Below are 24,733 nucleotides of genomic sequence, written 5' to 3' on the forward strand. Positions count from 1 at the left end.
AAGTTGTAGAAACTTCTCAGCATAATTTAGTATGTATATAAATTTCATTCCAGCTGGTCTGTATCTAAATTATACTGCACAATTTAAGTTGCCGGAAATGACAGAAGTGTGCAAGTCTGTTTATTCAGTTTGAGTGATCAAGTCAGTAGCATAAAATGCCAACTTATTTTTAGTATAATAAAATTGGAAAGATCATGGCAAACAATTAAATCAGTTTTTGAGTCCGACTGTTCCTTGTTCTAATTTGAGGTGGGAAATAAATTGTGGTTTTGTTCTAGTGGAATTGAGTGGTCAAAGGCACTGATACGATTGACAGCGTAGAATGCAGATCCATTTTTGCTATGGTTACAGCACCCTCATTTCTTTGTCTGTAGAGAATGGGAAACCAAACTTCTTTTGCTTTAAAAATGTTTTGGATCTCTGGTATGGTCCATAAATTTCAGGGGAAAAATTCAATATTGTCTAATATGTGCCTGAGTTAATTTTATTAATGATACCAGCCTTCATTAGAATTATATCTGCAATAGAATCTATAACTCTTCCTCTAAAGTTTGTAGCAGCTTTTAGTTTTGACTTCTATCAAGCAAGTATAGGTTTGTGCCACAATAACTAGTTCAGATCTTACTAGAATAGTGGGTTCTGTAGAACATTTGAAGCAAGTCTGAGAATTAAAATTGTTCAAATCCAATTTTTTTTTCCCCAGGATGGTACCAAATTTGTAGCTATCGGTGCTCTGTTCTCAGAGCTTATAGCTGTAAGCAACAAAGGTGAATTGTATCAATGGAAGTGGAATGAATCTGAACCTTACAGGAATGCACAGGTATAAATACTTTACTTTTGCTTCACCCTGATTTATGCATAGTTGTATACTGTTTCTGTGCTAACTGAATTTTAAAATCATCTTGCCCTAAAGAATCCCTCTGTGCATCATCCTCGAACCACACAACTAAATTTAACCAATGAGAAAATTGTCCTTCTGGCTGCCAATAGTATTAGAGCTACAGTTACAACAGAAAACAGCAAAGTAAGTATAATTAAATTGTAAGGTGCGGACTTTGATTAAAATTAGATGTTTGTTTCAGACGGTCTCCAGATGTGTGTCTCTCTTTCTGGGCACTTATCTTCCAAATGATCTTGTACACAGGCCTGGTTTTAAATAATTGATCTTAGCTGTTCTGTATATTGAGATTTTGTAGTATTTCAGTTGTGCTCTTTGAACTGAGATCATTTTCGGCCATCATAAATTACCACTGATTTATCTTAGTTGACGTATCATTTTGAAGTTGAGAGAGGAGTGTAATTAATCCAGTTATTCACCTAACCAAAATAGCTGGCAGCTTAAGGCAGTGCCTGACCAATCAGGGTTTACCTGTCTGCTTTAAATGCCTGGAATTAAACAGTACCCAGATTTCCTGATAATGGCAATATCTCCACCAGTCAGAATCTATTTGCTGACCAATCAGAATCCTCCATGCATACAGTATAAATGTTTTTTTCTTGAATTTTTATTTTTGCGAAATGTCCTGACGAATGGATTGAAGTTTTTCAACAAAATGACTGACTTTTTTTTTCCTCAGTGATACTCCAAGTTCTTTACAACCAAATGAAATATCAAATTGTATTAAAAAGAAACAATGGGGAATGGACGGCATTGTGTAGGTGTCCCAAATGTGGCAGTTTTAAATGGCATGGGAGGCTGTTAATTTCTCAGTTGCTCATTCTTCTCGTTTTAGGTTGCCACATGGGTAGATGAGACTTTATGTTCTGTAGCTTCTAAACTGGAACACAGTGCACAAATTTTTCCAGAGTTGCAAGGAGAAAAGATAATGTCTTTGCACTGTTGTGCCCTTTATACTTGTGTCCAACTGGAAAGTAGCCTGTATTGGTGGTAAGTGTTAAATGTATTTTTAAAATCTCATGTTGGCAGAGTACGTACATTAGGTTTTGGTTAGCCATTTAAACACTACAGTGCAACTTATCAGGTTTTTCTGCTTTGAATTTGGCATTCATTTTGTCTAAATGTTTAAGTGCTATGTGCTTTTCTTTTACTTTTTAAAAAAAAAGCTTAGTGAAACATGATGTGAGAAATTCAGGAGAGGATTAATATTTTGCTCATGTAAAATTGCTATAAACTTGATTAAGGATGTTAATGTTCAGACAACTCTGCAGATAATGCTTCAGTTAACCATTCTAGGTACAGATATTTCTCTTATAATGTGATAGTTGCATTCTTGTGTGACCTCGTGCCATAGAAAATCGCATTATAAGAAAATTGCTGTACTTGCACAGCAGAAAGTTTGTGTTCTCCAATCAGTGATCAGTGTTCACTATTCATCAGTCGCATCACAGCCAATTCGCATTAACGAAACATGCATGGTAGCAAAACCACCTGTACTGTTGTTTTCAGATGTTAGACCATTTAGAAGCCTGGGTCATTGTTGTTCTCACCACATTTCATGCACTTCGCTTTTTTTAAAAATTCTAACATGGCAGGAATTACAACAGTCCCTACCAGTGACTTAATTTTTGCTGTGTTCATTCTTTTGAGCTCTTGTGCAGGTTCAGTTAGTTTCTTTTTCGTTTCATCAGAACTATTGATTTCATAGAGTCAGAATTGTACAGCATGGAAGCAGAAACAGACCCTTTGGTCCAACTTGTCCGTGCCGACGAGATATTCTAAATTTAATCTCACCCCGTTTGCCAATATTTGGCCTATATCCCCCAAACTGTTCCTATTCATATACCCATCCAGATGCCTTTTAAATATCGTAGTTGTATCAGCCTCCACCACTTCCTCTGGCAGCTCATTCCATATACCCACCGCCCTTTTGTGTGAAAAAGTTGCCCCGTAGGTCACTTTCATATATCTCTTCTCTCCCCCCCCACTTGAAAGCTATGTCCTTTCATTGTGGACTCCCCACCCCAGGGGACAAGACCTCAGCTATTCACCCTATCTCACCCCTCATGATTTTATAAACCTTTTAAGGTCACCTATCAGTCTCCGATGCTCCAGGGAGAATAGCCCCAGCCTATTCAGCCTCTCCCCATAGATCGAACCCTCCACCCTGGCAACATCCACATAAATCTTTCCTAAACCCTTTTCAAGTTTCACAGCATGCTTCCTATAACAGGGAGAGCAGAATTGAATGCAGTATTCCAAAAGTGGCCTAACTAATCTTCTGTACAGCCGCAACATTACTTCCCAACTCCTATGGTCAGTACGCTGATCAATAAAGGCAAGATACCAGACATTGTCTTTACTATCCTACCTGCCTGTAATTCCACTTTCAAGGAGCTGAGAACCTGCACTCCGGGGTCCCTTTGTTCAGCACCATCCTACCCTGATTTGCTTTTCCAAAAGGCAGCACCAGTAGAAGGTGGTTTTCACTTAACCAAGCCTGCATCACCATTCAGTAAGATTGAGTGATCTGACTGTGGCTTTCGTTGCAATTTCCCTTGACTCCCATCCCTTAACTTGTCAGTTTATTCAAATTATTAAATACAAATAACACAATTTTAAAGCAAAGAAAACTGACAGAGCTTAAAATTTTATTCCCCACTTTCCTCAAATTGGACACTAGTTTTACTCTTTTGGGTTTTAAAAAAAACACAATGTTGAACAGATATTTAAGGACATAGCAGTATTTTGTGATTGGAATGGACCCGCTTTCGTAGTCTCCCACCCTGTTTTCTGGAGGTAAATCAGCTGATTATAGTGGCCAGATCGGAGATTGTTCCCCTCAACCCAAATAATTCCAACTTATCAAATTAATAAAAGGCAGTAGTATACAATTTTTTTGGTTTGATCATAGTACAGAAAAGAATATTCTTGAATAGCACAAACTGCAATGAATATATCGTTAAGAGTTTTTCTCAGCTTCAGAACTGAAGAATTCATTCCAGTCTGCTTCACAAATTGCATAGTCATATGAATAATCAACATCAATTACTATGTCATGAACAATATCATTGAACAAATAATCTGTTGTCCCATACGTACAATGGTGATCCAAGATTTCTTGTTTTAGAAACATGCAAGCATAGAGTATAAGAGCAGAAATAGGCCATCTAGCCCTTCAGACCTGCCCTGCCATACAGTATGATCATAGCTGATCATTCAGCTTTATTCTGCTCCCACTTTCTCCCTGTATCCTTGGATTTCTTGCGGCCAAAATGTTGTTTGTACATCTTTCTTGAAAGTTTTCTGTCTTTTGGCCTTGGCAATTTCCTGTGGCAGGGAATATCAGTGGCTCGCCAATTTCTGGGTGAATAAATTCCTCCTCCCCCTTCTCCAGTCCAAAAAGGTCTAACCTGTCTAATCCCATAAGACTTTGATAGGTTTCTATGGTCTTTCTCACACTCTTGCCGTGTGGCCCTCCATTCCTCGAAATTTTGAGACTATTCCTAACTGATCCAGTCTGTTCCTATATGTCAGTCCCACCATCCCAAACATTTGGTCTGATACTCCCTGTATAGCCAGAACGTCCTCCTTCAGACAAGTGTGCAGATCTGGACTCCAATACTCCTAGGTGTGGTCTTATCAATGCCCTGTACAGTTGCAGCCTGACATTCTCTTGCCAGCATACTGTTGGCCATCTTCATCGCATGCATGTTTACTTTCAATGATTCATCGGTGTACAGGGATGAGCAAGTCTTGTCATGCCTCCCCTCTCCCAGTCAGATAATGATTTCTCTGTTTTTGCGACCAATGTGAACAACCTCCTATTTATCACGCATTATACATCACATACTATGCATTTGCTTGCTCGCTTAATTTGTTCAAATCTCTCAAACTTTCCTGTATCCTCTCCACTGTACACATGCCCCCATAAAGCGTTGTCATTTGCATATCTGGAGATATGATATGCACGTTTCCTCATCTAAGTCATAAATACAGTTTGTGAATTGCTTTGGTCCAGTGCTGATCACTGTTACCTTGTTAGTCACAGCTTACCACTCTGAAAAAGACTCGTTTATTACTGCTCTTCATTTCCTGATTGCAACCAGTTTTCTAAGCATGTTAGTACACAACCCCCAGTCCCATATACTTATTAATTTTGCAAGCTAATCTCTTATGTGGGATCTTACTGAGAAAGCTTTGTAAGGGCCAAGTAAATAGCATACATGTGCTCTGCTTATCAGCTTTGCTAAGGTTGATGGCTCATACGCTGGATACCACCAGCTCTCTACAACCCCCCCCCCCCCAATCAGTGTGTCTCTTTACTGGAATCTGAGTGTTCCTGATTCTCAGACCTGTTGCTTTTTTTTGCCCAATCTATCTATGTTCCTCCCCTTTTGGACTTACTATCCTAGGAATTCCAGCAGATATTATCCTAAGTCTAACCATCTTCAGCTACTACTTCAATGACCTTCCCTACATCATAAGATCAAGGGTGGAGATGTTTACTGATTGTGTTAGGTTCAGCACCGTTCATGACTCAGATACTGAAGCAGTCTATGTTTAAGTGCAACAAGACGTGGCCATTATCCAGGCTTAGATTAAAAAATGATAAATAACATTCATGTCACACACATGTCAAATAATGACCATCTCCTCCAATAAGAGACAATCTAACAGCAACCCCCTTATCATTATTTTATTGCCATCATTCAGTTCCCCTACTGGGTGTTACCGTTGATCAGAAACTCTGGCTGGAATCAACAATCAGGTACTGTGGCTACAAGAGCAGATCAGAGACTAAGAATACTGAGGTGATTAACTTATCTCCTGATACCCCAAAGTCTGTGCACCGTCCACAAGGCACAAGTATGGATTGTTTTGGAATGCTCCCCATTTGCCTGAATGAGTGCAGCTCCAACAACTCTCGAAGCTTGATGCTGTTCTTAACACAGTAATGAGCTTGATTTGGCATGACATCCACTCCCTCCACCACTGCTCAGTAGCAGGAGTGTGTACTATCTACACGCCATTCCTTCAGTGTCAGTGGCTCAAAATCCTGGAGCTCCCTCTGTTTTGGCATTTGTGGGTGTCTACACCTTCCCTGATCTACTTTGGGATAGCTTTTCGCTTGGTTATCACCACTGACTTTAGCTTTAAGACACTGTGCAAGCATGCAGTTGTGAATATGCTGATTTCGTGACCAGTGACTTCAAAAACACTGTTTTCCCTACAGTTTTGCTCCCCATTTGACAGGCCTATCAGAATTCATGGGAGTCTTATTCCTGTTCTTAATACACGCCTTTCTGTATCCATTCCTTTTGATATTTCATTACAAACGTTTGAAATACCATGGGTCTGTCATGCTGTGATGAGAGATACTGAGATATCTTTAGTCTTCTATCATAGCTGAAATTGGTTCTCTTCAAAATCTCTCTCACACTGGCCAGGACTGGCTTTGAAATCTGCAACTCCAAATTTTCCTGTTTCAAGGCAGAAATTGAGATATATCAGAGAGGAACATGAGTCTATTTTTGCAGTGTTTATTCTTGCATTTATTTAATTATAACCACGTGCTAAATATTCCAATCTTTGCACATTTTATTGTTATGGAGCTGCCTAAGTTGTAAAGAACATTTCCTCCAATCTTTAACATTCTTCTCCAATATCTTGTATTTTTTAGCAGGGCACAATTATTATCTGTATTGCAAACTCAACAATTTTAAGTTTGATCCAGCAGCATATCTGCTATTCCATCTTAATACGATGTTGTCATATTAGATGGTGGATTGGCAGTAGCACGTGGTGACTTGCAGATTTGGGGAACTGAACGGCCATCTTCAGTGGTCTCTGTTATTCTAATTCTAGAAATGTTTCGCATCAAAGTGCATCTAACTCCAGCAACTGAGTAGTGCATAGAAACTTTGCTCGGTTTTGACAAAATTATGCGGTTGGACTTCTACAGTTGACAAATTATTGATCAAGGAAATTCTATCTCTTTGTAGCATGGGCATCGACTTGCCTCTTGTTTCCATGGCAACAGGTTTTTGTGTCTCCTGTGATCTTTAACCAGGTTAAGTTAAGTGGTTGGGAGGGTCTTGTGGGACTGTGGCCTGTTTCTGTGCTGTAAATTGTGTGAACTGATCCCTGTTACATCCAATTGCCTTTCAAAGCTTAAGGCTGCTGCCCTGTGAACTATACTTCAGCAGATTTGATCTAATATTTACCTGCTTCAAAAGCCTGCCTTTTTTTTAACATGGGCAAAATATATATTTGAACAAAGCTTTGTGTCCACGTGCTGCTGAGTAAGTAGCAAAACATATGGAATCAGCAAGGAGATCAGATCTAAAAGTAGAGAACTTTGCTACAGCCATATAAGGTGATATTGTATTGGAATGCCATGAACTTTTTTTTGGCCTTATTTAAGAATGGATGCATATACTTTGCAGGTGGTTAAGACAATATTCAGTAGATCAATTCCTTGGTAATTAAATCTAAACACATTGGATTTGGAAGAATGAGAGGTTATCTTGTTGAAGGAAACAGGATTCTGAAGTGATTGGGTAAACTCTGGGATGATGTTTTTCTTTGAGAATCTAGAACTAAGGGCTACAGCTTCACACCACAGCATCTCCCATTTGAAGATTGAAGATTAGCAATTTATTTCCCCAAAGGGTTGATTAATCTTAGGAATGCTGTGCTCCGCCCCAGAGAGTAGTGTGGACCGAATCACTGAACATATTCTAGGCTGACTTGGGCAAATGTGTGACTTACAGGGGAGTTGAGAGTTTTGCAAGTCAGGCAGGAAAATGTAGTTTAGACTGTAGTTAGAAAAGGCATTAACTTATTGATTAATGGAGCGGGCTTGAAGTGCCAAGTAGCCTGCTGTTGATCAACTTTGTGTTTTTACAACATCTAACATTTCACTACTCTTTCAAGAAACTTTTTGATTTGTTTTTGAAATTGATGTCAAACTAGTCTGTGTATGATTCTTTTTAGAGTCCTAGTTATGTTTGATTTTCTTGTATTGCAGTCTTGATTGCTACAGGATGAAAAGCTTTGACTTCATGTTTCTTCTTCACAATTTTCAAGTCCTGTACTTCCCAGGGAATTAATTTAAATTTTATGGAATTAAACCATGTCCTGTTCTCTTACATTGTGACTAATAATTCACTAACAGTACTTGTTGGGATGTGACTGAGAACATTTCTCATCTCTGGATAGCCTGCCAGCTAGACACCACCTGACTCTTGCCCTCTGCCTTCCCCTACAAGGGTAAAATTTAATCATTTGATTTATTGTTGTAAATGAAGTCTTTTATGATATTTGCTATTCCATGCATATTTAAAATGCATGCTTCAGCTCCAGTTTTTAGGTAGTTTAGGTGTAATAGGAACTACCTTTGTCCAGACTTGCTGAATCAACTGACCTTTTCCCCTTCTTTAGGGGAGTAGTGCCTTTCAGCCAACGGAAAAAGATGCTCGAGAAAGCAAGAGCCAAAAACAAAAAACCAAAGTCCAATGCAGGCATGACATCGATGCCCAATATCACTGTTGGAACGCAGGTAAGGAGTTTGTTTTCTTAAAACTCTAAAACCTTAGTCTAAACCTCAAACTAGATTGATGTAATGTGATACTTTGTTCCTTTTTTATTTAACTTTGTAAGTGCACAGACTAAATAAAGTGGTCATACTGCGGAAAGGAGGGAAGGGATGTTACCTCAAAGACACTTGGCTGTGCTTTTATGCAGATGATTTGATTGCCTTCATGTTGAGGGGATGTTTTCAGTTTTAAACACAAACTGAATAACTTAAATCAGTTGGTTGTTTCTAAACTACTAACTTGAGAAAGATAATTTTATTTTAATAGGTGTGTTTGAGAAATAATCCACTTTACCATGCTGGAGCAGTAGCCTTTTCCATTAGTGCTGGTATTCCAAAGGTTGGTGTCTTGATGGAGTCAGTTTGGAATATGAATGACAGCTGTCGATTCCAGCTGAGATCACCAGAAAGTTTGAAGAACTTAGAAAAATTGTCCAAAAGCACTGAAAATAAGTAAGTACCTTTTTATATGCACTTGAAATGTCTCAACCTGGATACATGTTGTGTACTTGATTCTCCTCCTGTGTATATCACATCCTAATGTAGGTTGAACCACAATTGCATGTATACCGTGTTAATTGGATGAAAATAATTACTTGTTTAATTCTTCATGGTTTTGAAGTATTAAATGTCATTTGTTGTCACGACCCACTCATTAATCTAAAGCATAAGCAAATGTCTTGCTAAAGTGATTTGTAAGCCCAGAAAGTTTGTTAGTTATCTGCTACAGTATTTTGAAAGCTTTCAGAATGACAGATTTAATTACTAATCCTACACTTTTTAATTCTCCAGCTTTGTTCAGCAAGTAGGAATCTTGCTTTCAAGCTTTTTTTTGCACTGGCATTTGAATGTATAATCACTACAGTACTTCACCACTGTATAGAGGAAATACTTTTTTGAAATCAAAGGTAGCATACTTCAGATGAAAGATTAATCTGAAGTGCAGGCTGAATACTTTAAAATGAAATATTTATTCCTCAAAATAGTATTGGACCATGGTCCTTTTTTTAGATTTTTGTTCCGCTTCTTCAGGGGTTGTAAGTTTTCTTTCGTAATTGCTTCCATCTTCCTGATGCTGGATTAAAAAAAATTTAAAAGCCTAGAATCCTACTGTGTTCCATGCTTGATGGGCAAAATTGCGTCAGGTTTAGTGGCACTTAGTGTCAACTATTAGATTGCATTATATCTGAAAAATGATCTCTTGAAGCCAAATTTTGCTCTGTGGAGAATGATCAGAGCCACTCATTCATTTATACTGGTCCATTAACTATCTGTGAAGTTTTATGGTAAAGATAGAGCTTGTATAAGAAACTGTGTAGCTGGAATTTGAGACACCAAGGAAAGCAACTGTATAACTCTATAACTAGTCAGATTGCAGAATCATTTGCCGTATAAGAGTCCAAACCAAGAATTATATGCCATATGTTCTATAGTACTAAATTTAATGTCACCATACAGAAAGTGAAAAGGGAGGGGAAAGATTGAATTGAGAAATAGAATAAAGATTGTGTTCAGTAATATACATAAAGTTAGACTCTGCACTGTAAAAGTTATACTTCAAGGTTATAGGGCTTTGTTATAAGCAGTCATTTTAAAAAAGGCCATTTATTCCTTGAAAAAGATACTTGTAGTGGAAAGAATTTCTCTTTCCATTGACTTAGTGCAAACATATATCTGGTAAGTACACCAAGCTGTCTTTATTCAAAATGCTTGAATCAGATGCTGAAATTTTTTTTCACAAGGACCTGGAGCAGCATGCTTTGCACATCAGCATCCAGATTTTCTTACTTGAATGCATACACAATCAGTGGAAGTTGCTATCTAATTTCCAGGGAACCAAAGATGCAAGAATTGGTGCATTATTTCTCTGCTTGAAGGTGTTTATTGAAGTAAATGTTTGTTATTTAGTGATTTTAAAATTGTATGATTATCTTAAATTTGCTTTTGAAGCGTAAATCAACCTGCACAGTGTCATTCTAGGTGTCAATATAGAATATTAAGCGCATCTTTGTATGAAGGAAAGTAACAGCCTTTTGAATAACCATAATCATCAGTGGTGATTGAATTAAGACTGGAAAGTTTTTTTTAATAAAGAGCTTGGTTTATTTTGAATGCTTCAAGTTTGATTTTTACTTGCCCATATTAGAATAAACTACTGAAAATTAGTTAGGTAGTATAATTTCATAGTGAAATAACCTGCATCATTGTTTTGAAATATGTAGTTAATGTCATTTTTCTGGTATAGGACTGAGAGTAAACAAGAATCTGTAAAGACTGAGATGGGGCCACCACCATCTCCAGCATCCACATGCAGTGATGCATCGTCTATTGCTAGTAGTGCATCACTACCTTACAGTAAGTATTGCCACGAAAATGTTCTGTGTAATTTACCTACTTTCAAGTGATCAGTTATGAATGCATTCCCTGAAAGAATGGTAGCAGTAGATTTGGTAGTAATTTTGTGAAAAGTTATCTGCTAAGTGTTTACAAAGAACAATCCTACAAGACTATATCTGGGCAAAGAGTAGGGGAGTGACCTAATCGTTAGTGTCTCTCTCTTCTCTCCCCCCCCCCCCCCCCCCCCCCCCACCACCACCACAAAAAAAGTTGGCATGGGCAGAATGGGATAGTTGACTTCTGCTTTAAGATACAACAATTTTACCTGCTTAAAAACTGCTGATGCTGGTGTCAGAGATAACAGTTGGAGCTGGAGGAGCACAGCAGGCCAGGCAGCATTCGAGGAGCAGGAAAGCTGACATTTCGGGTCAGGAAGAAGGGTCCTGACCTAAAACATCAATTTTCCTGTTCCTTAGATGCTGCCTGGCCTGTTGTGCTCCTCCAGCTCCACACTCCGTGTTAATTTTAGCTGCTATTTTTGTTTATAGTGTTTCTCTGTTTAGCACTAATGAGCTATATTTGATTGGTTGTATTACCTTTAATTCTTGAGGTATGATTGGTTAATTCTTTCTCTTAATACAGAGCGCAGACGTTCCACTCCAGCACCTAAAGAGGAAGAGAAAGTAAATGAAGAGCAATGGCCGCTTCGAGAAGTGGTATTTGTTGAAGATGTTAAAAACGTGCCAGTGGGGAAGGTATGGAACTTAACAGATATTTAGTGTTGCAACAATACTGAATATTCAAGTTAACTGAATTCTCTTAAATTAAGTACATCAAATGTGAGTGAGGTATCTTCACCTGTAAAACCATTTATACAAAAATGTACATTGTGACTCAAGCAGCAAGATAACAACTTGTTTGGCAAAGTGCTGTATGTAGATTACAAAAGTTGATTTAGATTTATTCAATAAATATGTTGCCTTCCAAATGTTTACAGTGAAAGCCAGTTAATATCAGTTGTTCCTATCTGATGGCTGTACACAATTATATTGCTATTAACATATAAAACTATATTTATTGTCATGGTTTGTGCACCACTTTTAATTCTTGAAGTATCAGTGGAACACAGCCTGCTAGACATAAAAAGCTTGATTGAACACATTGATCTGTTTTCCTTCATAGTGTAAAATTAGGCTTAGGAAGCCATTTGGCAAGTAATTTGAAGCCAAGCAAGAAATATAACGCTAAGAATCTAGCACCCGAGTCTGAGCAGTGAACAAGTGCATCATGTTTTGGTAGAGCTGCCATCCTACTGTTACTGAAGCATAACTTAAATATTGTCAATACAATAAAATCTTCGTTTGGGGTAAGATATGGTATTTCACTTGGGATTTCAATACTTATGAATAACCTTTCAGTCTTTTGGGCCGGATCTTGCTATAGTTGCATATTTTGTGTGCACTCAACGCACACAAAATGAAACTTGCTGGAAATTTAAGTCAGTGCTGGTTAGGTGGAAAGCCTTTGTAAAAGGCTGCTGTGACGTTTATGAATTGTGAAAGGAGTGGTAAGTTAATGTCAAATCAGGTGCAGGAATAGATGGAAGGAAAAACAGGAAATATAACTAAAATGTAGGCATTTTTAATCGACCTGCTAAAGATGTTCTTGCATGCTTTTGGAGCCAGATGGTCTTGAACCCAGGTCTCCTGGCTCAATGGTAGAGACACTGACATTGTATTCAAGAACCATATAACAAAAATGTAGCGCTGTACCTAATGTTAAAATGAGATTAAACATTTCAAATTGGATCACAGGGATTGATCACAGTTGCGTTTTCTAGAAAAAAAGTCATCGCATCGTTAAAGTGAAACTATGCTCAGTCATCGGGTTTAATGGACAATTAATGTGCAAACCAACAAGTTTTAAAAGAGAAAAAAATACGCTCGTGTTGAGATGCCATTTGTGCGCAGTAAACAGAATAGCAGCATAAATCGACCAGCTTGTTTGGAAATCTGCAGTTCGTGCATCCCTTTCAACTGCTAGTTGATTTTTGTATATCAATAATAGTGTATGGTCTCAACATGACTATTTTTTCCAGCAAGATCTGACCCTTCATTATGCTGATCACAATTCCACCAGTGTTTGTCAACAAAATGCACTTTAATTTCTCCAAAAGGTATTGAAAGTGGATGGTGCTTATGTTGCTGTGAAATTTCCTGGGACTTCTAGCAGCGTCAGTAATCAGAACTGTACTAGTACAGATGCTGATCCAACTTTTCTTCTGCAAGATTGTAGGCTGCTTCGAATTGATGAACTTCAAGTAAGCATTCTTAAAAACAATTTTTAAATGTCTCTAACTCATTTATGTGTGGAATTACTGGAAAAGTGGGAACTGAGTGTAAATTAATAGCTTGGATTCATGGTCTTCCTTTTACAGCATTGTCTGAACAACTGCTGATGTTAAGAACCTTGGCTTCAGGTGTTTTAAATGCTGGATGTAATTTTCTCTGTTTTGATTTTGATAAAATAAATAACTCATATTAGTTGAGCCAAGCAGAAGGAATCAGACATAAAGACTTTGATAGCTTGCTTAAATGTCTGTTCTTCAAACGGGTCTAGATGACATTACCAGTGGCAGAAATCACAGCGGAGCCAAATATGTTAACTTGTTCATGTGGATCAAATTTGGGCACTTTGCCTCTTCAACTCCTCCTCAGACTCCCCAGTCCTTTGTCAGAAAGTTCTTGTGCTAATGCAGTTGTAGCGTTTCACATCTGTCATTGCTTGATGGAACCAACTCACCTTCCTCATCTGTATACCTCAGTGCAAAATGATCATTGTGTGAATCTGCCAGTTGAGTGTCAGAGCGTCAGCTGTCTGCATTCCTAATGTTGACTTTCACTTTAACGCTCCCCAAAAAAGACAAATTTAATACTAGACTGGAATAGATTAACTATTGACCTTCATGTTATCTTTTTAAAGTCAGTCTAGCATTTTTGGTCTTTCTCATTTCAAGCCCATGTTTTTCAACTCTTAATTTGCCAACAAGGTTAGTTCTTATCGCTTTAGATTTTAGTCCTCTCCCATAAATTAACAGCTCCTAATTTGAGTTGTTTTAAGCAATGAGAAGTTTCATTCTGAAGACCTACACAAAGCAGAACTTTGTTAATTTATTTAACAAACACAGTTCGATCTTCCCTTTCCTCCTCTCCAATGAAAAACAAAGTTTTTCAAATACTAAATAAATTTAGTATAAACATAGGTTTAAGTTTTAAATTATGAATAAAAATGTGTTTTGATTGAATTTTGGATTGAAACTTGTGCAAAAAAATTTCAACAAACCAATTAGCTTGAACAGAGATTTTCACTGTACGGAGGATCCTTTGAGATTCTTTTGAACAAAACGTTATATCATGGAAGAGGAATTGGTGCCTATTATGTGGGTTCTTAACCCATTATGGCACATGTTCTGGTTGTTATTGCACCTTTTTATGGAGTTTTCTTGCTATCAAACTAGGTCAGCACTAAGCACAAGTTCTGCTTCTATTTAGTGGGCATGTAGGGCCGTTGAGTGCTGACCTGTGTATGACCAGTAACTTTAAAAATTTCAACAATTTAAAGTCATCTCTGCACCGGTTTTTATTTCTTTTCTGATAGCAATTAGGAAATCTTGAGCCTTTGTGACAATTAGAGTATTTTTTGTTTTGCTCCCAGCACTATTATTGGTACCAATGGGTTCTCCAGTGGGAATCCTCCCTATCTAACGTGTTTGGAAAACGAGGACCAACGGAAGGATGCCAACCAGGTCAGACTGCACGTGAGGTGTTCTGTGCCCACCCAGCAGTACCCTCACACCCGAATCTGCAGACAGAGGTGATTAGACCTTGCTTTGGCAGATAATTAGTGCATGTGGTGGCTCCTATTTCCATAAGAAACTGGGATACCCAAACCAATGGTACTATTCACATGTTAATGTTTTGACTACCTGTAATGTAAAATAGTTTTTTAGAAGCAGCCCAATCGCATTGTCATGTGTTTAAAGGTACTTGGAAAGAGGCATTCTAAAATGATTAGAATATCTGCCAAGCATATTTTCAGGCGTTAAATACGTGGCAAAGCCAGAAGGAAATTTGTTTGCCAGATTTAAAACGGCACTATCTGCTGGGTTATCTTCAGTGACTGTGCAGCCAAGAGTTGGGACAACAAGCAATAGCATTAGCTTGTTGCAGCTTCTGGTCATACTATATCCTTAACTTGAGGATCAGATTGCAGAATGACAGGATAATGCCTCTTGCAGCCACCTTCTGCAACACAATCTTCACTCTGGCAACCATGAAATGTGTCCCGGCACTAGACTGTCATTTGCTCGCAGACTTGTTCCCATCTCTTACTCACACTTGGCAAAGGCTATAAATGCATTGAGCTACCTTTTTTGGCACCTTGTAGGCACTCAAATTTTTGTTCCTCAGTTTGACGTCAGCATGGTTTTAAAGTCTCACTTGTACAATATTATCTGATCCCAATGTTGTGGTTTCTGTATTTGTCCACGTAGGCACCTGGAGCTGTCAATAATTATAAATTGGTTGATGGCATGCAGTTTTAGTTGTATAAGCACATTTGCTTTTCTTGTGAAGCTTTCACCTGTCTCAGAAGTTTAACATTCATTTACACTAATTGATCAAAACAGGCCCCAATATGACATATTAAATATGCCAGTAGAGAAACAGTCCATTTGATCATTAACGATGGAATACTACTTTAGACCACACTAGGCAGCTCTTCTAAATTGTACACTGCACACTCAAACATCCAGCTGATTTCCTTTGACAAGAATAAGAGGACTGTCAGAGAAATGCAAATTCTAACCGCCCTTTCTGAAGACTTTTTCCTGACTGTAGATGAATTTTTTTGTTTTTTGAAATCAGAGCTGCCATGTTACTGCCATATTTTAGCAGTCTAACAATTGGTTTTGTTTAAGTTATCCCTTATGTTACTATTTGGATCTGTGGTGGAAAACATCTTTAAAAAAAGTTGTTCTGTTATCATAATCTCTGATCTCAAGAAATGTATTAGTGAATTTGCAATGCAGTTTTTTTCCCCCATTGCTTTTATGACGCTTTAAAAATATGTTGCAATTTGTACTTCATTCTACAGTTATGGCTTTAACTCAGGTTTTGCTTTTACGTTCTGGTTGTAAAGCTGCAAATTGCATTAGCCTTTACATGACACTGTCATTGATGATCTGTATATCTGAGTTCAAAGTTGATCTTTTTAGTCTGCTTAAAATGTTATCGTTCAGTGCGCATTTTTGTTTTCTGTCTGTCATCAGCAATATATGGAACGGTACCTGCCATCTAACCATGTTAATTTATTTAAGCTCATCTACAAACTTTCAAAATCCCCCATCACCACTTAGGATACTTCATATCACAAGCAAAATCCAGATTAGGTCCTCCTTTGATATTAATAAAAACAGCTGTATCTTGTCACATAAAATCACACACCAGAATTATGAACCAGATCTTTTCAGTCCAGGAAACTTCCATTTACACTACTCTTTGCTTCCTGTCCATTGACTATGTTTGTTCATCTAGCTGCAACCTTGTGTTTCTACTCACATCTAACTATTCCTCTGTTTTTCGTCCAAGAATTTCACAGGTGGTCAAACATGATCTGTATTTTAGAAGTCCGTATTGAACAATCTTAACAGTTGTTTTGCCATGAGCTTTGTGTGCCATGTGTTTATCAATAACTGAACTATGTAACTTCCTGTCAATGTAATCTCATTTCACTGCTGAAAAATAAGCTACATCACTACCTTTCAGTATTCTGACCAAAGTTTCGTTTCTATGGATTTCTGAAAAACAGATTATGCATCTGCTACTCCTTCCTAGTTTCTTTTAAGGTCTTGAAGTGTGACTATCTAGATCCCAGTGATTTGCCTATCTCCAGTTTTTGACTATTTTGACTCTCTGAAAAGCAACCTCTGCTAACAATTCTTATAGCATCTCTTTGCAACGTTTTAATTATTCTCTTGAAAACTTGAGTTAATCTTTGTTTTTTGTCCTCTGAAAGGCAACCCAATGACAACTTCTGCTGCTGGCTAATGAGTTTTTTTAATGGCCTGTTTATTTAACAACTTGCTATCATTTAGCTTTTTGAATCTTCCATTAATAAAGCTTCACTCTACTTAAAAGTTAAGTCTGTGCCACATAGCATTCATTTGGAATGCCATTCCTTTCAAAGTTCAATTTTTTTTTGGTTTTGTTGCATTGTGATGCTGTAAGTTTGCACTGTAGTTGGTTGGATTTGTACTCAATCTCCGCCATCTTCCATTATCTTTGGGTAAGTTTTTTAATGTCATTTTAAAGTATAATTTTGAACTAGCTGATTTTCTATGGCAGTGCAGACGAGCAGTAGGACCAAATGCAGTCCGCAGGTGAAACGGATCTAGGGACTTATTGCATTCTTCCCCCTCCATTGTATCATTATCGTTGTTACTATTCATTAAATTTCTTGTCTGCTTAACTGCTTAATCTGGCAAATATCTTCTATACTTTGAAGTGCCTATTAAACTGTTCATCCCTCTTGACTCCCATATGTTGTTTTTCTTTCCACTGTCTCTTTTATTCTATGAATTCTTTTCTCCTTCCTTGAATCTCATTACATCTTTGGCCTACTTCTTCTCCCACTCCAGTGCTCACTTCATGCTGGTATTGCTCATATTTCCTCTGGGCACCTTCAGGGTGTGTTGTGGGTGGTCAACACTACTTTTTTTTCCTTCCACTTATAATGATGGATATATTATGCAGAGTTGTGGAATATTTTCTGAAGGGGGGAAAAGGGGGGGTTGTAAAGTATGTGCGCAAAATTATATTGTTTTCGTGAGGTTATTGGAACTTGAACTTCAGCGGAACTTCTTTCAACATGTTGATTTAATCATATCATCTTTCTCTCCGACTTAGGTTGTGAAAACAGGCGGGACACCAAAAATTCCAGACTGCTTCCAGCGCACCCCTAAAAAGCTTACTATTCCAGACAAGGCAGAAATCCTTGCAGTGAATGTGGATTCTAAGGGTAAGTACACCTTTTGTTCTCTAAATTGTTTATCTATGGTTTTTTCTGCAGAAGTGAACAATTTCACTGTCTACAATCACATGAAGCAAATGTTCAAGTATATTGTTGGTATGTTGCAATCTACAAATCCTGTAACTTCAACCCATATTCATTTGCTAATGCTGTTTGTGTGATTTCTAAAGTCTCCTGACTTAATATTGCCTCCTGATAGAAGTGGGACTAGTTCTGCATTAAGCATGCAAGGTCCAAAAGAATCTTGATCTAATTGCTGTAAAAAGAGTTAGACACTTGACAATGACATTTAAACTTTTCACAATTCATTTGAAAATGTGTTTTGAATTGCATAATGTTTAACCTATCATAAAATGGTTACAATATAGAAAGAGGCCATTATGTCTGTATCAGCTGTCTGCAAAACAAAGTCTCTCTCTTCCTTCTGTTTGCCCATCCCTCTCCTATTCTGCATTTCACTGCTAATTTCTTCTTCTTAGACAATTACTTAAGTTTATTTTGAAGGCCTTCACCATGCTGTCTTGCAGTGTGTTCCAGATCCTAACCATACATGAAGTATTTTTTTGATGTTCTCTTTGGTTCTTATACCATGCATCATAATTGCGTGACCTCTGGTTCTTGGTGCTTCTGTCAGTGTAATGTCTATTCAGCCCATGTAATTTTGAACTCCTGCATCTCATTTCTTCTTGCGCAAGGATGGCTTACCGAGAAAACTTATAGAAAGCATAAGAATACATAGTGGTACTGAACTACGTAGACCCGGACAATCAGCATTTAAGTCTCTGATCTGCAGGGATCTGAGTAACGATTGGGATACTAGGATAAGCATTAGCAAATACTTTTGCATAGTTGTCCCTTTGGGTAAGCCTTCATGTGTGAGAATTGGAGTTTTCTTGACAGATTTGTCCCCTAAACTTTGAGGAAACTAACAACATGGTTGGTATGGTTAATAAGTTTGAAGATGACACCAAAATTAGAGCATGTCGGACAGCAAAGAAACTTACCTCGGTACAGCGGGATTTGTCAGGTGGCCCAATGGGCTGAGCAGTGTCAGTTAGAGTTTAATTTAGATAAATGTGAGGTGTGCTGTATTTTGGAAAGGCAACTCAGAGCAGGATTTATAAACGAAATGGTAAGGTTGTGGGAAGTGTTGCTGAACAAAGACCTTGAATTGCAGGTTTAGTCCCTCAAAAATGGAGTCGCAGGTAGATAGGATAGTGAAGAGGGTGTCTGGTATGCTTTCCTTTTTAGTGGTCAGTGCATTAAGTATAGGAGTTGGGAGGTCATTTTGATGCTGTACAGGACGTTGGTTAGGCCATTTTTTGGAATACTGTGTACAGTTCTGGCCTTCCTGCTATAGGAAGGATGTTGTGAAACTTGAAAGGGTTCAGAAAAGATTTACAATGTTGTTGCCAGTGTTGGATGGTTTGAATTATAGTGAGAGGCTGAACAGCCTGGGACTATTTTCCCTGGAGTGTGGAGGCTGAGGGATGACCTTGTAGAAAAATATAAAATCATAAGGGCATCAATAGAGAACATAGTGAAGGTCTTTTCCCCAAGGTGGGGTAATCCAAAACTAGAGGGCACAGGTTTAAAGTGAAAGGGAAAAGATGTAAGAAGGACCCAAGGGGCAACTTTTTCAGGCAGAGAATGGTGTGTGTGTGTGTGGAATGAGATACCAGTGGAAGTGGTGGAAGCTGGCGCAATTACAACATTTTAAATGGTTGAACAGGAAGGGTTTAGAAGGATATAGGCTGAATGCTGGCAAATAGGACTAAATAAATCTAGGATATCTGGTCAGCATGGACGAGTTGGACCGAAGGGTCTGTTTCTGTGCTGTTCATCTGTGGCATGCAGTGTGTGCATTGGAATGTAACATTTGATTACTTGGAAGACATGAGAAAAACTTCGGTTTCAGGCCTGCAGAGAACTTTGACAATTCAGTCACAAATGGCATTACCTGCTGTTGTCTCTTTTCCAGCGTGGTTAACATATTTCCCAGCAGGAATAGTTAAACAGATTTCTTCTTTCTCCCCCTCCAAAAGGAGTGGTTTCTGCCACAGCTTTGAAATGCCTTCCGGTACCTTGGTGAAGTAGGCATATACATTATGTGCAAGCTTGTACAATAACTTGGCCAGTTGTTTTAAAATTTGTTTCTTGGTGGTTTAATAGAAGTTTACAATCAAAATATAAGAAAAACTTAAGATCATACCTGTAATTTAGACCCATTTTTAGTTTGCTTAATAGATGATTACCTATTAATGTCTATTATAACTACACTATCAGGTGTTCATACTGTGCTGAAGACAGGTAGCTGGGTCCGCTACTGTATCTTCGACCTAGCTACAGGAAAGGCTGAGCAGGAACACAACTTTCCTACAAACAGTGTTGCTTTTCTTGGCCAGAATGAGCGCGATGTGGCAATTTATACAGCTGGGCAGGTATGTACTGTTTTAAATTTCTATCTCTTCATATATTCTGATCATATGATCATAGTTAGGCTGGTAGTTGTTACTGGTCGAACAAGCCATATGAGGTCTTGCATGGAAACTGTTTAAGTAACTAAGAGGTCTGGGGAAGTTTGCAAATTGAATCCCAAATTCTGTTTGTAGCAAGAGGCAGAGTTTGACAGTCGAGTGGTTTTTGTGACTGGTAGCCATACCACAGGATTTGGTGCTGGGCTACTTGCTGTTTGTAATGTATGTTAATGATCTAGGCACGAATGTAGGAGGTATGGTGTGTAAGTTTGCAGATGACATGAAAATTGGTGTGGTAAATAGTAAGGGCGAAAGCCTTAGAACAGTATTGATGAGCTGGTCAGATGGGTTGAATATTGGCAAATGAAATTTTAATCCTGAAAAGTGAGAGCTGATGCATTTTGAGAACATTAACTAACAAGGTAATGCAGTACCCGTTGAATGGTAGGACCCGAGCTGGTAGAGAAGATCAAAGGAAGGTTGGTGTGCATGTCCTTAGATCCTTGACTGCAGCAGGAGAAGGAATTAGTGTAGTTATGAAGGCATAAATGATACTTGGCTTTATCAGTTGTCATTAAGTAGAAGAACAAGGAGGTTATGATGGAGAGAGACGATAGGAACTGTCGATGCTGGAGAATCCTGAGACAACAAGGTGTAGAGCTGGATGAACACAGGCCGAGCAGGAAAGCTGATGTTTTGGGTTGAGACCCTTCTTCAGAAATCATGGTTGTGATGGAGCAGTGTCTAATACTTGTTTAGTCTCACTTGGGATATTAAGTGCTGTTCTGGTCACCATACTATAGGAAGAATGTGATTCCATTAGAGGAGGCGTAGAAGAGATTCACCGGGATATTGCTTGGGCTAGAGGGATTCAGCTATGAACACACTAGAGAGATTTGCGATTATTTTCCTTAGAGCAAAGAATGCTGAGGCTACACCTGATTGAAGTGTATGAAGTTCTGATCGACTTTTACACTTAATAGAATCAATAAGCAGGGCCACGTTTTAAGGTATTAAGCCGGGATTTAGAGGGTATTTGAGGGAAAACCTTTTCTTGTGAGGAAGGTGAGACCTGGAACCTCTTACCCAAAAGGATGGTAGAAGGAAGGAATCGAGACATTAAAAACTACTTAATGAGTACATGAAACACGATTGTTTGTAAGGCTACAGATCAAATATTCTAAAAAGGGTTCTGGATGTGAGTTTGCTCACTGAGCTGGAAGGTTAGTTTTCAGACGTTTCGTCACCATTCTAGGTAACATCATCGGTGAGCCTCCGACGAAGCGCTGGTGTTGTGTCCCGCTTTCTATTTATCTGGTTAGGTTTCCTTGGGTTGGTGATGTCATTTCCTGTTCTTTTTCTCAGAGGATGGTAGATTGGCTCCAAATCAATGTGTTTGTTGATGGAATTCCGGTTGGAATGCCATGCTTCTAGGAATTCCTAGAAGCATGGCATTCCAACTGGAATTCCATCAACAAACACATTGATTTGGAGCCAATCTACCATCCTCTGAGAAAAAGAACAGGAAATGACATCACCAACCCAAGGAAACCTAACCAGATAAATAGAAAGCGGGACACAACACCAGCGCTTCGTCGGAGGCTCACCGATGATGTTACCTAGAATGGTGACGAAACGTCTGAAAACTAACCTTCCAGCTCAGTGAGCAAACTCACATCCAGAACCTCAACCTGAGCTACAAATCTTCTCAACTCGCTATTCTAAAAAGGGTTTAGAATGCACTAGATTTTTGACTGGTACAGACATAATGTGCTGAAGGGCCTTTTTCCATGCTGCTAGAAAGTCTGACAGATGTAGAAAGAAAATTCTAGAGCTTCAGGATTAGGCAGCTAAAGGCAATGCCACCAATGATAGGGCACTTTTCAGTGATACTGAAACCGGAAATAAATGAGTGCATCTCTCAAATGTGGGATTGACAAAGATTAGAGCAATGAATGGGTAAGAATTTGGAGTGCTTTGAAAGTGGGAGTGGGAAATTTTCAAGATGTTGCTTAATTAGGAGCCAGTGTGCATAACAAACAAGATGATGGGTAAATAGGACTTGGTGCAAAATGAATCACTTGCAGCAGAAGTTTGAATGATCTGCATGCGGAGGATAGGTAGACCCTCGAGTTTGTTACAATAAGTGTAACTCAAGGTAACTAGAGATTGCGGTAGAGTTTTAGGAGGTGCTGTTGAAGTTTTGGTGATTTTCTGCGATACATCTTCTAAATGGACATGCTGCAGCTATAATGTGCTCCTGGTGGAGAGTGTGAATCATACGGTTGTGAATGGAGTGCCAGTCAAGCATTGTTCTGTCCTAGAAGGTGTTAACCTTCACAGAGTAAAGCTGTACTCATCCAGGCAAGTGGGTAATATTTTATCATATTCCTCGGGGACAGGAAGTGGTGGTCGTCAGTGCTTTGGGGTTTTGGGAATTAACCAATTGCTGCAATAGTTTTACCAGTTAGTTTTGGTAGAGCTACACTAATTCAGCGGGACAATGGAATAGGTTTTAAAATCTGAAAATTTACAATCTTGTGTTCACTTGTCTGTGTCACCTACAGATCCATTGGCACACAAACTGTAAAGTCTATATAGTTAATGTGCACAGAATAATAGAAAGCCAGCATTTATAATACTTTAAGATGTTGCAATGAGAGCAAATCTTTGCTAAATGAGCTGACATTTTGATGGAATGAATCATCTAGGTTGTCATCCCTGATGGAGGAACTATTCTTAAACAATCCACTTGTACAGTAAAAACACGCCAACCAATTATGTGAATTTCTCTGATAACAATTTGAAACTGCCAGTATGTTGTTTGATTTTAAAGATGATCAGTTCAGATGTGCTGTACAACTGGCTCAGATAGTACCTACAGAGCTTGTATTACTTTAAGTTGACATGCCCTCATTGAAAGGGTGAAGGTGGTTAGATGATTCTTCATAAGCTGTCTTTTGAAACCGTTCTAAATGACATCACTCAGTTCTACATCATCAAGCTTCTCTTGACACTTCTGTTAGGTGATTGATCGAAAGTTGAGTTTTGGGAAGAGTGCATTTTCCTTGAACACTGGGAGAACTCCTGTGTTTTTCCTTTTGACCCTACCACTTTGTTCAACAATTCCATTTCAGTCCTTGGCCACTGTAAGACTGATCTAGATTGTCCTCACTTGCTGGGTTCCAGTTGACCCAGATTAAGTTTCTGACTCTATATGCTCTCCATCATAAAGGTTGTTTCCTTCCACATTCCTTCCATGTCCACCCCTTTCTCCAGCTTTCGTTGCTGTTGTGGTCTGCCTGTCATCCTCAGCCTTTTTTCAACATTTGCATCCAAACGTTTGCTGCCAAGAATGCTATGCTCATTGATCTACATATCTCCTCTTACTCACATGTAGAGGCTGAAAGTCAAAAACTGACTCGATGTATATCTCCTATTGACAATCTGTAGTAGGATACCTGATATTTTATGATAATTAAATATCTGTCTTAATTCACTTTCTTTTACTTTAACTTGCACCTCATTTGGTTTGAATTGAGGGATGAAATGTGTAATTTTAGTATTTAGGTTTACATTTCAAGCCTACTTAAAATCATCTGGTGTTTCAAGACTATTAATGTGGCAACATTGAATGGCAAATGTAGATTGACAACATTACTGATATACAATATTCAGAAAAGTGGGCCCAAAAATGTGAATAAAGAGATGTGGGTGACTTTGTGCTGAGGTTTTTAATCTTTGACTGGTATTTATATTTAACACCGTGCTTTGATTGAATGAAAATATTTAATTGCCCGAACCGTTGCCGTACTCTCTCGTTCAGCTAAAATTTGCAGTAAAGATTCTGCTTGATTTCATGTAGATAGATTTCATGTGAGTAGGTCAGTCTTTCTTACCTAATATGACAAAAGATTTTGCTTTAAATTTCTAATCCATGTGCATATTAGATCTGGAATTTGTAATGTGGAATCTATCTGAATCAGCTATAATGTGAAATTTGTGTAGATCATAAGTATAGCGTATTTGAACATGCTTTTTTCTGACTGCATGTTTTTGGACCTTCAGGAATCTCCAATTATCCTTCGTGATGGAAATGGCACGATATACCCCATGGCTAAAGATTGTATGGGTGGAATCCGTGATCCTGACTGGTTAGATCTCCCGCCAATTACTAGTCTTGGAATGGGGATCCATTCTTTGACAAATCTTCCTGCAAATTCATCCATTAAGAAAAAAGCAGCTGTCATCGTAATGACTGTAGAGGTATGTTGGTCAGCGTAATGAACATAATAAAGTTTAAAATATCTACATTTGTATTATACATGTTTT

The 24,733-nt window shown here is 38.3% G+C and overlaps 1 protein-coding gene across 8 annotated transcripts in view; it reads left to right on the forward strand.

Annotated features, from left to right (window-relative positions):
• ubr5 (ubiquitin protein ligase E3 component n-recognin 5) overlaps positions 1-24,733 on the forward strand; it is a 133,262-nt gene that overhangs the window by 47,531 nt on the left and 60,998 nt on the right. For 5 of the 8 annotated variants that reach the window (XM_048528892.2, XM_048528896.2, XM_048528893.2 and 2 more), the window contains 12 exons: positions 704-820; positions 914-1,024; positions 1,734-1,888; positions 8,345-8,462; positions 8,767-8,951; positions 10,744-10,853; positions 11,478-11,590; positions 13,012-13,155; positions 14,550-14,708; positions 17,801-17,912; positions 20,211-20,365; positions 24,470-24,667. In XM_048528892.2, coding sequence (XP_048384849.1) covers positions 704-820; positions 914-1,024; positions 1,734-1,888; positions 8,345-8,462; positions 8,767-8,951; positions 10,744-10,853; positions 11,478-11,590; positions 13,012-13,155; positions 14,550-14,708; positions 17,801-17,912; positions 20,211-20,365; positions 24,470-24,667 — 1,677 coding nt within the window. The remainder of the gene's footprint in view (positions 1-703; positions 821-913; positions 1,025-1,733; positions 1,889-8,344; positions 8,463-8,766; positions 8,952-10,743; positions 10,854-11,477; positions 11,591-13,011; positions 13,156-14,549; positions 14,709-17,800; positions 17,913-20,210; positions 20,366-24,469; positions 24,668-24,733) is intronic. The other 3 variants (XM_048528898.2, XM_048528899.2, XM_048528901.2) reach the window with 1 other exon arrangement.

The sequence above is a fragment of the Stegostoma tigrinum genome, chromosome 5, assembly GCF_030684315.1.
Source record: "Stegostoma tigrinum isolate sSteTig4 chromosome 5, sSteTig4.hap1, whole genome shotgun sequence".
Classification (NCBI taxonomy): Eukaryota; Metazoa; Chordata; class Chondrichthyes; order Orectolobiformes; family Stegostomatidae; genus Stegostoma; species Stegostoma tigrinum.